At 42.3% G+C, this 14,625-nt stretch overlaps 3 protein-coding genes across 3 annotated transcripts; 2 read left to right on the top strand and 1 right to left on the bottom strand.

Moving 5' to 3' along the window:
- Positions 1-2,511: 2,511 nt before the first annotated feature.
- Positions 2,512-3,939, bottom strand: LOC130137702 (uncharacterized). Its single transcript, XM_056309635.1, has 2 exons — positions 3,366-3,939; positions 2,512-3,038 (listed from the first exon to the last, which is right to left on the bottom strand). Exons 1-2 carry the CDS (start codon positions 3,937-3,939, stop codon positions 2,512-2,514), a joined length of 1,101 nt encoding a protein of 366 aa, XP_056165610.1.
- A 741-nt stretch (positions 3,940-4,680) lies between these two features.
- Positions 4,681-6,550, top strand: LOC115666855 (protein PLANT CADMIUM RESISTANCE 2-like). Its single transcript, XM_030588505.2, has 4 exons — positions 4,681-4,902; positions 5,064-5,135; positions 5,940-6,152; positions 6,254-6,550. The coding sequence occupies exons 1-4, from the start codon at positions 4,740-4,742 to the stop codon at positions 6,346-6,348; spliced, it is 543 nt and encodes a 180-aa protein (XP_030444365.1). The 5' UTR covers positions 4,681-4,739; the 3' UTR covers positions 6,349-6,550.
- Positions 6,551-10,603: 4,053 nt separating this feature from the next.
- LOC115670595 (dynein light chain 1, cytoplasmic) lies at positions 10,604-14,232 on the top strand. Its single transcript, XM_030591898.2, has 2 exons — positions 10,604-10,892; positions 13,869-14,232. The coding sequence occupies exons 1-2, from the start codon at positions 10,641-10,643 to the stop codon at positions 14,022-14,024; spliced, it is 408 nt and encodes a 135-aa protein (XP_030447758.1). The 5' UTR covers positions 10,604-10,640; the 3' UTR covers positions 14,025-14,232.
- Positions 14,233-14,625: the final 393 nt, after the last annotated feature.

Genomic DNA, 14,625 nt, shown 5'->3' with positions numbered 1-14,625 from the left:
GCCGTTGTTGTCAGTGTGTATTTTCTTTAACTGCAAGGCTTTTTCTTCCAACACATCACGTATCCAATGATATCTGATATCAATGTGTTTGGACCTGGAGTGGAAAGTTGCATTTTTGTTGAGGTGTATTGCGCTTTGACTATCCGAGTACAAGATATACTTCTCTTGGTTATGGCCCACTTCTTGTAGGAACTTCTTCATCCACAAGAGTTCTTTACATGCTTCCGTTATCGCAACATACTCTGCTTCGGCAGTAGACAGGGCAACACATTTTTGTAGTCGAGATTGCCATGAGACTGCTCCCCCTGCAAAAGTCATTAGGTACCCTGATGTAGACTTTCTTGAGTCCACATCCCCTGCCATGTCTGCATCCGAAAAACCTTCTAACACGGTTTTATCATTACCAAAGCATATACAGTTATTAGAAGTACCTCGAAGATACCTGAATATCCATTTGACTGCTGCCCAATGTTCCTTATCGGGATTGGATAGGAACCCGCTTACCATACCAACTGCATAGGCGATATCAGGCCTCGTGCATACCATCGCGTACATTAGGCTGCCAACCGCCGATGCATAAGGAACCTTTTCCATTTCCTTCCTTTCTGTCTCACTTTTCGGGCACTGCTCCAAACTGAGCTTGAAGTGGTTTGCAAGTGGAGAACAAACTGCTTTGGATTTATTCATGTTAAATCTTTCAAGAACTTTATTAACATACCGTTCTTGAGATAACCAGAGTTTACGGTTCTACCTGTCTTGGAAGATTTCCATCCCAAGAATTTGTTTTGCAGGTCCTAAATCCTTCATCACAAAGGACTTGCTTAATTCCTTCTTTAAGTTGTTGATCTTGCTTTTATCCTGGCCAACAATTAGCATGTCATCAACGTAAAGCAAAAGAATTAGGAAATTACCATCGGTAAATTTCTTGACGAACACGCAGTGATCAGCGATGGTTTTGTTGAACCTATTTTCTTCCATGAATGAATCGAACTTTCTATACCACTGTCTTGGTGCCTGCTTGAGCTCGTAAAGACTCTTCCTCAGTCTACACACAAGATTTTCTTTGCCTTTGATTTTGAAGCCTTCCGGCTGATCCATGTAGATCTCCTCGTTTAGATCTCCATGTAAAAATGCAGTCTTCACGTCAAGTTGCTCGACCTCCAAGTTCAAGCTTGTTGCCAAGCCAAGAACAACTCGGATAAAGACATTTTAACCACAGGTGAAAATATCTCGTCGAAGTTGATATCTTTCTTCTGAGCGAATCCCTTCACAACCAACCTTGCTTTGTATCGTGGTTGTGAGTTACCTTCTTCAGTCTTTAGTTTGAACACCCACTTGTTTTTGAGAGCTTTTCTTCCTTGTGGCAATTTGACTAAATCATAAGTATGATTTTCGTCTAAGGATTTCATCTCCTCTTGCATAGCTTTTAACCACTTCTCTTTGTGCTCGTGGAACACAGCTTCTTGGTAGTTCTCTGGTTCTCCCCCATCAGTGAGCATCATGTACTCGTTGGGAGAATATCTACGACTAGATTGTCGTTCACGGGTTGATCTCCTCAATTGAGGTTCTGACGGGACCTGTTCAATAATTGGTTCAAGTTCAGTTGAAGTAGTCATACCTTTAATGCTAGATTCAGCTTGCTCATTATTAGAATCGGTAGGAGGAGCGATTGGGCCAAGATCAATAGGGTATTCGTCTGTTGATTGAGATTTCTTGTGCTTCTCGAAGTCCTCGATTATCTGATCTTCAAGAAATACCACATCCCTACTTCTGACTATTTTCCGGCTAATGGGGTCCCAGAGTCTATAGCCGAATTCTTCATGAGCGTAGCCCAAAAAAATACATTGTTTTGATTTCCCGTGAGCTTTGATCTCTCATCCCTGGGAATGTGAACAAATGCTCTACAGCTGAACACCTTCAAGTGGCCGTAAGAAGCATCTTTACCGGTCCAGACACTTTGTGGTACGTCACCGTCAAGTGGTGCTGAAGGTGATAGGTTGATTAAGTCAACTGCCGTCCTCATTGCCTCACCCCAAAAGTGGTTTGGCAGCTTTGCGCCGGAGAGCATGCATCTGATTTTTTCGCAGATGGTTCTGTTTATCCGCTCCGCAACACCATTGTGTTGAGGTGTTTTTGGTATGGATCTTTCTAGCTTGATCCCGAAACTTTTGCAACAATCCTCGAAAGGTCCTCGGTATTCACCACCGTTGTCTGAACGCGCACACTTCAATCGCCTTCCTGTTTCTCTTTCAACCTTCATATGAAATTGCTTGAAGATTTCCTGCACTTGATCTTTAGTTTTCAAGGCAAATGCCCACACCTTTCTAGAGTGGTCATCAATAAATGTTACAAAATAAAGCGCACCTCCAAGTGTTCTAGTTTGCATTGTGCATACATTGGTATGTATTAAATCTAAAATTTCAGCTTTTCTGGATGGTGGGGAATTACGAAATGCTACTCTGTGTTGTTTTCCCATAATGCAGTCGACACAAGAATTTAACAGTGTACCTTTCATTCCCAGTAGGAGTTGCTTTCCAATGAGAATCTTGAGCCTTTCTTACTCATGTGTCCGAGTCTTTTATGCCATAACTCGGTGGTGACTCCTTTTCCTGTTACATTCACCTCTCCTCTACACAGCTTGGATTGTGTGATGTAGAGAGAGCAAGTTTTTTCTCCTTTGGCTACCACCAAATTACCTTTAGTAAGCTTCCATTTCCCATTACTAAAGAAATTGCTGTAGCCTTCGTCATCGAGCTTGCTGGTAGATATAAGATTGAGACGCATGTCCGGAACATGTCTTACATCTTTGAGTAAAAGCGTACATCCAACATTAGTCTCCAAGTAAATATTACCCATACCAGTAATTTTGGACGTACCGTCATTTCCCATCTTTACAAAGCCAAAGTTGCCAGTACTGTAAGATGTAAAAAGATCTTGACAAGCCGTGACATGGTAGGATGCGCCGGAGTCGACTACCCATGTCGAATCTTGGGATGCATGATTAATGGAATCATCACTTTGAATAATGATTATCTCGTCTGCAATATTTGCGGTATCATTCATATGGTTCTCGTCAGCTTTGTTGATGTTATGGCTCTTTGATTTTTATGCCTTTAGCTTTCTGAATTCTCGGATGAAGTGTCCCAATTTACCACAATGATGGCACTTCTTGTCTTGTCTGAAGTTGGATTGGGACCTTCGTCGCTGCTGATTTCGGAAATTTCGGCTTTTGCTTCTCCCTCTCTGTTCTTGATTTTCTTGTCGGTTAATGACAAGAGCCTCGGATTCCGGGTTGACTCCGCTCTCTTTTCGCCGGGATTCTTCATTCAACATTCTATCTTTTACCATGTCCATGGTAAGCTTACCGTCAGGAGCCGAGTTGCTGACTGACACAACGAGTGTGTCCCAGCTTTTCGGCAAAGAGCTAAGTAGCAGCAACGCCTGCAACTCATCATCTAATGTCATCTTCATAGAGTTGAGTTGGTCTACTATACCTTGGAACTCGCTCATGTGTTCCGAGACACTGCTCCCATCTTCGTATTTCAAATTCACGAGCCGCCGCATGTGATTTGCTTTATTTTGCGCCGTTGTTCTTGCATACATTTTCTCTAATTTTTGCCAAAGAACACCAGCATCATGTTCATTAGCAAAATTTTGAAAAATACTCTTGTCGATCCATTGCCGGATTTGAGCAGCACACTTTCGATTGAGCACCATCCATTCACTTTCGGACATGATTGTTGGTTTGCCACCAGAGGACGATGCCGATTTGTCTTTCGTTACAGGATCTACCTCCTTGGACGTTGGTGTTGGTTCCTCCATTGGTATCACGATTGGCCTCCAAAGGTCTTTAATGTATAGCAGATCCTCCATCTTTGGTTTCCAGATCGCATAATTGAATGCGGTCAATTTTATCATGTTGCCAGACTTCTCCTCCATTTAATTCTGCACAGAAAAATAATATATAGAGCAACCTGGCTCTGATATCACTTGTTGGGAAAAAGAACAATATTTGCGGAAAAGGCCCGGATAATTTTCCCACTACTATTTCTGTGACAATTAAATAGGATAAAATATTTGATGAAAGCGGTAAAGACAAATAGTAAATAACACCAGAATTTTAACGTGGAAACCCTCCAAGGTGAAGGGAAAAACCACGGGACCGTAGTCCACTTCAAACTTCCACTATGATAAATAATGGGATACAACTTCACCGTAAGGTGGATCTCTCACTGTCTTCAATTTGTGGATCCAAACCTCTCACAAACTGGATAACTCTCTCGAAGATAACTCTCTTGGAAGAAGAAGATTGTTTCTTCCGCTATACTCTGATCTTCTTGCTTTTTGTATAAGTCATCTTTTCTCCATTGAGGAGGACTCCTATTTATAGGAGCAAATGCAATCCCAATTGGAATTGTACGATATGAAAATCACACTGATTTGTTTCCGGAACACATGATTTTCTGGATGTGGAAGATCATGTTGATTTATCTCCCGATCTCTCGTGATTTTCTTTCCCCCTCTCTTTGGCCTCTCCAATTGGGAGTGACCTACTCAACAAATATGAACCCTAAGTCAATTAATTAGTCAAGGAAGACGCATTCGGCAGGGACCACTTGACTCTGTAAAGGACAAACCAGTCTTCCTCCTTATGCTTGTATAATGTCAACAATGCTTACCCTCCAAACAGGCGATCCAAACAAAGCAACTCTCTCTCTCTCTCTCTCTCTCTCTGAAAGATGGGCGCACCAAACGACCCAGAGTCTCCTGATAAGGCTGCTTCTTCCCAAGAGGAGCCGCCGCCGCCGGCGACTGGAATTCCGGTGGTCGCTCTGCCTCCGTCGGTGGATTACGCGGCCTGGTCCACGGGTCTCTGCGACTGCTTCTCCCAGTTCGATCGCTGTAAGTTCACATATGTCATTCCTTGAAGCACGGGTGATGAATGAAGCCGTGTCTCTGGTGTGATTTGTGTGAAACTCTAAAACACTGGAAGGCAATTCGCAATTTCGTGTACTTTGTATCTGTAGTCAATAATTAGCTTTGATTAAATATGGTTCGTGCAGTTTGCATTAGCTTCTGGTGTCCCTGCGTCACATTCGGCCAGATTTCGGAGATCGTGGACAGAGGAGCTTCCTGTAAGTAACTCAAAACCCCCCCGGCTTAAACTCGATAGAGAGAGAATGAAATCGCTACCTTGCACATGGTACCTAGTTTCTATCTTTTCTTCCGTTCACGAGTCGAAAGTCGATTTCGACTCATGAATAAGCACCGTAGGGGGACTAACTCTGATACTAAGCGCTCGACGACGGAATCGAAACCCTAAGTTAAGCGCGAAAATCCGAGGTTTAGATAGGAAGAGAGAGTGCAGGGAATTTGTTAATGTTGGATCTTGAAGAAGCTTAGAAAGAGGAGGATATTTGTGTATATTTGATTAAAGAATATGGGGGGTCCATTTTGCTTTATCGAATAGTCTGGCTAAGCTCCAAGAAGCCAAACAGCAAGTTAACATAAGTTATGGCTAATGGATTTGAATTTACAACGGAATGACTACCTGAGTTGGATTTTGGAAGGGTCCAGGAGCAAATTGAACAAGAAAAAAGTTTAAGGATCATATTGAACATTCAAGAAAAATTTACCGACCACTCATGTCATTATTACTCTAACCTTTCTCAACTTTGGTAGATCCAAATTTTCCAATATAAAGATGAAAAACGTATCAGTTCATTGGACTGTTGAGTCTGATTTGGTGTCTCTGTTTGTCCCTAACAAGCGTTTTTTAACATCTAAATACTCTAATTTCAATGATGATATCACAGTATAATTCATTCCACCATGTATTGATCGGCATGACTTGATCATACTAGGGAATTCCAAACACAATTATACATTATAGATGATCGGTTATATTGTCGAATTCATCATAATTCGTGTGTTTGCAGCCTGTGGTATAAATGGAGCAATCTACTTCCTCATCGCTTGGGTGACCGGGTGTGCGTGCTGCTATTCCTGCTTCTACCGTCAAAAGATGAGGAAGCAGTACAGGATCATCGGGAGCTCGGCCGAGGACTTCGTCCTCCACTGCCTCTGCGAGCCGTGCGCCCTCACCCAAGAGTATCGCGAGCTCCAGAACCGTGGATTCAACCCATCCCTCGGTAATATCATATTTAGGATATATTTCCTCCCTATTCATATTCGCATCATTGAACGTGGAGGTACTTGTTCGGTGGTTAATTTGACATGGTGACATGTAAAGGTTGGTTTGAGAGCGTGGAGAGGCAAAATCACGAGGTGGCAATGGCTCCGATGCCACCGGTGGCTCCGGTCGTGGAGGAAGGCATGAAGCGTTGATTGTTTCGAGCTAGTTTGAAATGGCATCTTTAAATGACTTCAAGCTATGTGTTGTAATTATGTAATCGTTATTGTTAGTGTATTCTAACAATGCGAAAGATGAATGTGAGTTTACTTATACCGCTTCACAAAACTGATATACTAAATAATGCGGGATAATATTGTTAATGTGTTGAATATGAATCCCTTGTTTGAATTCTCACTTGCAATCTTTCACCTAATTTAGCATACCATGTTTGCAAATACCGATACTGTACCACTTAACTCGTTGAGTCGATATTTCGTAGTTAGAATTGAATTATATAAAATAAAAAACTTGTTTTAGCAATAAATAGAAAGAAAAAATTGCTTGATTAGGTCACAGATTTCTCGACGTATAGTTTGTATTCATCCTAATGCCATCACTTATGGATATGGAGAGTTTATGACCGGACCGCGTCCCAAACGATGACTAGCTAGCTCGCCCCCGTCTCTCCTCAGCTCTATTCCCGTCGTCGTCGCTCGCCATCGCCGCCTCTGAAGAAATCACCGCTAATGCCGGTGCTCAACAACCGCCATCGATGTTGAGACTGCTCTGCTTTCCACCGGACATGATCAAATGGCGAGCCCGTTACTAGATGCAGATTCTTGCCCATGCTTGCCCCATTCATCATCAAACAAACATCAAAATCGGATGATTTCGGGGCAGGCCGAGGTGGGCAGATAGGGGCCGAGAGGGGGGGGAACAGCTCGCTCGGTCCAGTTAGCCACTCGAACCCGATCGGGCCCCCGGCTAGCCCATCGGCCCGCCCGCCCGCCGACGATCAAGTGTCTTCTTTTCCACCGCAGCTGTTCGTCATCTCTATTTGGCCACCGCCGCGGTCTACCGCCACGGTGCGGCCTGCTTTCCGGTTGACGGTCAACGGCGGACGGTCGCACGCAGTACAAAAGGCAGGGGAGCCGACCGGGTTTCAAAAGGGGAATAGTCATCGGGACCCACGCAGCCTCTATTGCTATTGCTATTGCTATTGCATCCTTCTATTCTCTTCTTAGTATTTTGCGTCCGTGCTTGTCCTCCTCGACCCGAGAAAAGGATTTCCCGCCGCAAGGAACGGGCACTCTCTGCGTTTTCCTTTTCTAAGTTTTTTGGGGTCAATGCACCTTTCATTCTCATTTAGTTTTTTTAACACCTATTTGTTTCTGGCTCTGGTTGTTTTGGCGTTTTCCTTAATTCGTCTGTTTTGATTAGCTTTAAAGGGCTTGGTTATATTTTAGTTGAAGTTGGTTTTGGTTCTGAAGGTGGAGTTTATAACTCTGAAGAAGGATTTTTGTTGGAGGGAGGGGTTTGGTTCATACTCTCCTTCGGCAGGAATGCATAGGAGTCCCGCTGGCGCTCCCTAGTGAGCGAGCTGGGGTCCAAGGAGGCCACATCCAGCGGGGGTCGCGGGAGTAGCCTCCCAAGTTGCCAGATGGCTTTTTTAAGTTTAGATTCGTATTTTATTAGTAGTTTAGGCTTGGATCCGTGAGTGGCTATTGAGTATATATAGGTTCTTTATCTTGTAATTGAAGGATGTAACAGAGATGTGCGATGTGCTAATTATAGTGGATTCATCTGCTGGACGTAGCCCTGGTTTAAGAGTGAACCATAATAAAAATTTTGTGTCTCGATTTCTTTTTCTCGCTCTCGCTCTCTATTTCTTTATGATTGTATGCCGAATTATAACAATTTTTAGGTGGCTCGTGTAAAAATATGCATTCATGTGCACGGTGAATAGTGACATAATCAGCTCCCTCTCAATGAAAATTGTTCCGAGCATATAACATAGATCCATTCGACTTCATTGAATTTTAAGCATTGGAAAGCGATATGACTGTACTAAACATTATCACTTCTTTTAACCAGATGTCGTGCGAGGCAATCGACACCGACTTCTCTAGGTATTACCATAGGTTCTCACATCCGTTGTTCAATGTTTTATTTGAAGCCGAAACTACTTAATTCACTTGGAACTCGAAGGCGTGCCGAATGTGAGAAGTACTCCATATAAGGTAGCAAGCGCTCGAAAGCTGCTGCAGTCTATTCATTCGAGTCATAACTATTTTGGCAGAGACATGTGACCCGTTTGTCCCTTGACAACTGCACAAAGTTGCAAACAATCAAACCTACAATCCGAACTCATAATTTGCATAAGACAAGCGACTCGACTCATTATGTCTTTAGGCCACCACTCTAGATGGTAACCCAAACATTTTACTCAACAAACGATCAATTATTTCGACACTCGAATGTTAACACATACGATAACATGTAGTTTTTCTTCCATAATCTTTGGAGCTTATATAATTTTTTTTTTCCAATTTTGGCGGAGAAAACAATTTTTTTTTTTTGCTTAAATGGAAACAAAACGGGTCTAATCCATCTCATTGTTTTTCTTTTCCCGCTTTCACTAAACATGCGCTAATCCAACAACAATGTCTCCGCGGTGTTGCAATTATGGCGTAATGTGCTTTCATTTGGTTGGTTGGTTCACATTTGCCATCATGTTCATACATGATTACCGTCAATTAATTAACTTTAAATTTAACTTAGGTAATTATTTCTCGAATTAATGGGATATTCGCACACCGTCTAATCAAAATATCCCAAAATCCAATTGGTCATTGATTAGTGGGAGGAGTGGGGCTCGGCAAGTTTCGGTTGCTGGGGTCGGCAGCTTTGCGCTAACCAAAGCGCACTGCAAACTGGATTTTGTCCCCTCCTCCATGGTCTTCACCTAACCCAACGACCTGGTCTATATGCTTGAAAACACTTAACCCCAAAAAGGATAAAAAAAGTGATAAAATGATTTTTTATCGAAAAATAAAATGATTTTGTTAACGAGTACTGAAAGACATTTTCTGAACGACAATATAAATTGACGCCAAATAACCATTGGCGAAGGACTTACCACGTCCCATTGTAATTAATCGCCTGCTTAAATAGTCCGAGACACCCTTCTTTTTCTCTCTTATAAGTAAAAAGATGAGGAGGGGCCACCAATCCTCTTGGGCATTATAATAAACGGCACATGCTCGCTAAATTATGTTCCAATGAGTCATAACTTAACTGCACCACCCAAAAGTCTTGGACACTCGATATTAGGGGGCAAAAAGAGGTGGCGAGTCTAGGGGCAGTAGCCGGTGGCTCCCACTCTCGCGGTACGAAAAATTCATACGATATTAGGTAATCTTTTGAGGTTATTGTACTTAAAAATTTAATTAACAATTTTGTCTCAACCTGCAAACCTAAAATTCTAGGTCCAATCATTTTAAATAATAAAAGTTCCAGCTTCTAATACGTTATCTTTTTCTCGTGCGTGGCGTGAAAATATCTTTAAAATCACAATATCCATTATTAAGCATCTTATATTATTGTAAAATGGTTTCATTTGAGAGCCTCGCGTGTTTAAAGATCGTAAATTTTTTAAAAACATCGCCTCACATGTGTTTCAAGGTCTCACTTTGATAAAATTTAAGTTCTAGATTTTCTTTTTAAACTAAAACTCTCGGAGTATTTCTTAAGCGACCGAACAAGAACAAATGATTTCGTTAAAAAGTGTCCAAGGCACTTGTTAAGTAACCAGATAAACAATACCGTGCTCGCCAATTAAATGATTATTTCCGTGACTCATCACGCACGTATACCAATTTTCCTCAAAACACTCTGTTAACAAGTCTCCAGAAACTTTTTTGTTTAATACACCGTTTTTTTTTTCCAAATGATATGGATAATTAACAAACTCTACATGCGGAAATCAGAAACATCATTTGATAACCATGTGTCGATAAGCACCGCTGAGGCACTCGTTGATAAAACATTATCAATTTGGGAAAATACAAGGTTTATTAAGAACTGATTTATGAAAATTGGTTTACATACGTGGAAAAAGGGAAAAAAAATGAAAATGCAAAAAAAAAAAAAGAAGAAGCCACAGAAGCACTCACAGACAAGACAATCCTACTTTTGATGACTTTTCCTTTGGCACTATCGAGACCTGTGTCTCCCCGTTCGGAGCTTTCTCTCTCTCTCTCTCTCGCTCTGGTCTTGTGCTCCGCTTTCTTCCTCTCGTCTCTCTCTCTCTCTCTAGCTTTACTGTTCTCTCTCTCCGTCATTTGATCGAACACCGGAAGGGCACCGAGCACCGGCCGCTAGCATCACGTCCTGCGCGAATGCGGGTGGCATTCTGAAGGAAGGCGTGAAGGCGTGCGGGGACCGGAGGGGCGCGGGGGGGCTCGGGGGGGGAGCTCGCGTTCCGAGTGATGAGAGGGAGTGGATGAGGGGGACCGAGATGGCGGGAGGAGCGGAGGAGGAGCTGGAGAGGAGGAGCAAGTTCCTGAGCGGCCTGATACAGAAGAAGAAGGCGGTGGAGCAGCAGGAGCAGCACGATCGGCTCAACGTCCGCGTGCGGGCGGCGGACATGCCGGCCCCCCTGCAGGACAAGGCCTTCCGCTGCGCTCGCGATCACCTGGACGCCATGCGCGGTGGCAAGCTCGACAGCAAGCGCATCGCTCTCGCGCTCAAGAAGGTGCAAAGGCTCTTGCTTTCTTTTCTTGCTTCTTTCGATCTCTTTGTTTTCGGCTGTGTGGTTGTTTAGATTGTCAGAGCGGTTGCAGAAACGCCTGTCGTTTTCTGGGTAATCTCCTTTTTTAAGAGATTCACCGGTCTTCGTTTGAGCTTTGAAATATTTCATCTTGGTTGCTTCGGGATGAAACCTTTGTCAGGTGCTTAACTTGAACGAGATAAGCCCAGTTCTGTACTTTTGGTGTCGGTGGTCCCTTGGCTTTGTTTGCCTCGGTTCAACTGGAAATGTGGTCCAGGAGACTTCACCTGTGTTGCTTACTTGGACTCATCCTTACGGAATTTTCCCACAATTTAGTCTCGTGTCAGGTTCAGTAGAGTTCCAGTGAGCATTGGCTGTTGTCTATCTGCTTCCTTTGACTGTTTAGTTTCGATGTGAATATTGTGTGTTCAATAACTTAAATGAAAACGGCAGAATGGCTGTCTTAAGCAACACCCGCGATAGGTGTTTTGCTTCTCCATATCTGCATAGTCCAAAGAAAAGGAGTCGATGATTTGTGTTGATTGTGTGTTATTGGCCAAGTTTTAAAGCTTCTTCTGCTACTAGCTAATTGAGGTGAAACTACTGAGAGGGAGGTTTCCTTTTCCAATCAAATTCACTGGTTTATCTTTTTGACAATCTTTAAGGGTAAAATGGCAGTCTCATGGATTTTCTTCTTAGTTTCAGCTGCTTGATTCAATCAATAATTCTTTCTTCTTATAAATCAGTAAGCTCTTTCATTTATGTGCAAATCGAAGTGGGTGGATTAATCATGCTACACGCCCCATTTACAATAAATAGTTTTTTCTACGCCACGAGATTCCGCAAAGATTATACAGCTTCTGATCCTCATGATTTACAACTTAGCCTTTACAACAGTACGAGCATTTAATCTATTTCCCACAGCAGTTGTGGTACAACCTGAACACAACGTAATTACTTGTCCTAATCCTTCATTAATCTGGCAAATGAGTGAGGGGGTATACATCGTTTTCATATTTGTGGTCTTCAGGTTGAGTTCGTCATTCTCAATCACATATCCTTGTAAGTTCTAGTGATTTGTCTAGCAGGATGAATATATTCTTTCCGACTTGTTGTAAGCATGACATCCAAAGAAGACTTTTTTCTCATCTGGATGGAGTTACTATATGGCTGCAATTGTTATCCTGAGTCCACTTGTTGGGTGAACATCTAATGGCCTGTTGGTCTCCCCAACCCCATTGCATGTTGTGGACAGTGTACTAATCATCTTAAGCCATTTTTCAACGCTGAATACGTTCAAGAGATTTAGCTGATGTTAATTATTGGAAACCATGTGAAACATATTGAAGACCAACGAACCAAACTGACACTGGAACAAATGGCATCATGCAATGTCAGAGTGCTTTACAGACTTACATCATTGTTTAAACCGCGAATACCTTTAGCTACATCTATCATACCAGTGCAGACCTAGTATATGCGATTACTTTTGTTTAGCATGCTAAAAGAATAGTTTTGTCCCTGTATGTGTATGACTCTTTTGGCTCTAATTCTGTCTCTCTGTGTTATTTTCTATGGCAATGCAAAATTTGCTACAGGTGGAATGGTAGAGCATGCTGTATGAATTACGAGGGTGTCAAATATAAACTATTGATGTCATTTCCTTTTTGCATATATATGAAGAATCATTCAGTATTTTTGTAACTTTGTTATCTTCATTTCCTATCATTCCTCCGTCCATTGTCCTTTTGTATGTTTTGTGATATTATCTTGTTATTAATTCTGCTCTTGTGCATTGGTTTTCAATATTCCCCCACTTTCTGCTAGTTTCATGATTGGAACTGCTGAATGAAGATAGTCAAGCAGAAAAGTTATGAAAGCACAAAATGGTAACATTTAACTCTGGGCCATCACATAAAATCTGACTAAGGCAGAAGCCTCAGTTAATGGCATCCATTTAGATTAGTGTTTTACTGCATATATGGCAATAGCAACCGTTGTTTGTCCATTAAATCAACATAACTGGTCTGTCTCACACTATATATCTACTTAAATATGAGGTCATCGAATGATGCCTTATGAACTTAACATGGCTTCTTTCTGGTAATGGAGGGAACAGTTAGTTGTCAAGCATGGAATTTCATCTTCTCTGATGGTTTATGGTGAGGATTGAGATGGATGTTGTGCCTGTTGATTTTGTCGTTTGCCACATCAAGTTCATTCTACATTTAAATTAACATGTATTCCACTTGGTGACTCTATCTTCACCCTGTCCAGATTTTCATTTGATTTTATCAGTCTTTTGTGCAGAAGATATTTACTAACTTAGACCATTATTCCTAGGTAAGTTGTATTTGCAGTGGGTTTAATTGGATACCCCATCGGAGTCTTAAGATTCTTTTTTGAATACTCTAACCATTTAATCCTCGTACTTTACCATTTGCGTGGGCTTGGCTGCGAATTTTAGGTCTCTAGCACTACATCAAGCAGTGCTGGAAAGTCTTTTAAATTAAGCTCAACATATGACAGTAGACTGTATTTTGCACTTGCAAAACTGTCAAAGATGTACAGGCCTTCGATTTCTGAAAAGGTTTTACTGTCTTCGTTGAAAGTGTACTAAAGAATTCAATCAAAAGTATGTCTTCGTTGCCACTGCTATGATCTAATCTCTCTGTCTCTCTGTCTCTCTGTCTCTCTCTCTCTCTCTCTCTCTCTCTCTCTCTCTCTGCGCGCATGCATGCATGTGTGGACACTGGGTATGCCTCTATCATGTAATAGAGCTGGAATTGTGCAGCCTGCAATGTCAAGAATAGCTTTAGCCACTTGTTGAACCTGTCTCGAGGAGTCAGTGTAGAAATGCGAATTTTGCTTCCTGTCCGTTTCAGGCAAAAAATTGAGCTTTCTGTCTCTTTGATAACCAGTTAACATCTCTCTCTGTCTCCCCGTGTTTGCGTATTGCAGGAGTTCGACTGTTCATACGGTCCAGCTTGGCACTGCATTGTGGGAACTAGCTTCGGATCTTACGTCACACACTCACTTGGAGGCTTTTTGTACTTCTCAATTGATAAGGTTTACATCCTTCTCTTCAAGACAGCAGTTGAGCCCTTGGACCATTGATTCTACCTGGACATTCTGTGTCTTGTTTGTCATGACAAGCTTTTCTACCTAGATTAGTAGGTATAATTGTGGTTTGTGAAAACTTCCAAGCCTCAACTTCCATGGTATTCGTCACGAACTGCTTGCCAGCGGACTAGTGACTACCAATTCTTGTGATAATTTTCCATGTCGGATTGAATCTTAATCATCTATCTGGTGTCTTAACATATACCTTGTTCCGGACTCAAAGTAGGGTAGTTGAGTTATGATTTGTCACTCGTCAATGTCCTATCTAATATGAGAGACTCAACATAAGCAAAGCTTCTGATTGCAAGCGACAGCAGTTTAACCACTCTAGCCCTACGGTTGGCGTGAGGGTACTGTACTCGGGTAATGTCACCACCTATCAATGGTTGGATTCGTGGCTCGTGGAGATCCAACACACCACAAGAAAAAGATCACGACCCTTCTTTTCCCATCTCACTCCTCTGCGTGCCCTAGCAGCGTTGATGTTCTTACGTAGCCTCTGCCGTGCCCTAGCAGCATTGATGTTCTTTCGTAGCCTCTGCCGTGCCTCACCCGCGACGTCACGGTCGATACGCAGTGCACTTCCGAGCTCGAC

The sequence above is a fragment of the Syzygium oleosum genome, unplaced genomic scaffold (assembly GCF_021117445.2).
Source record: "Syzygium oleosum isolate NSW1041296 unplaced genomic scaffold, Sole_v2.1 Sole_v2.03, whole genome shotgun sequence".
Lineage (NCBI taxonomy): Eukaryota > Viridiplantae > Streptophyta > Magnoliopsida > Myrtales > Myrtaceae > Syzygium > Syzygium oleosum.
The sequence above is the reverse complement of the archived record's forward strand: the minus strand, read 5'-3'. Positions and strand labels throughout refer to the sequence as shown.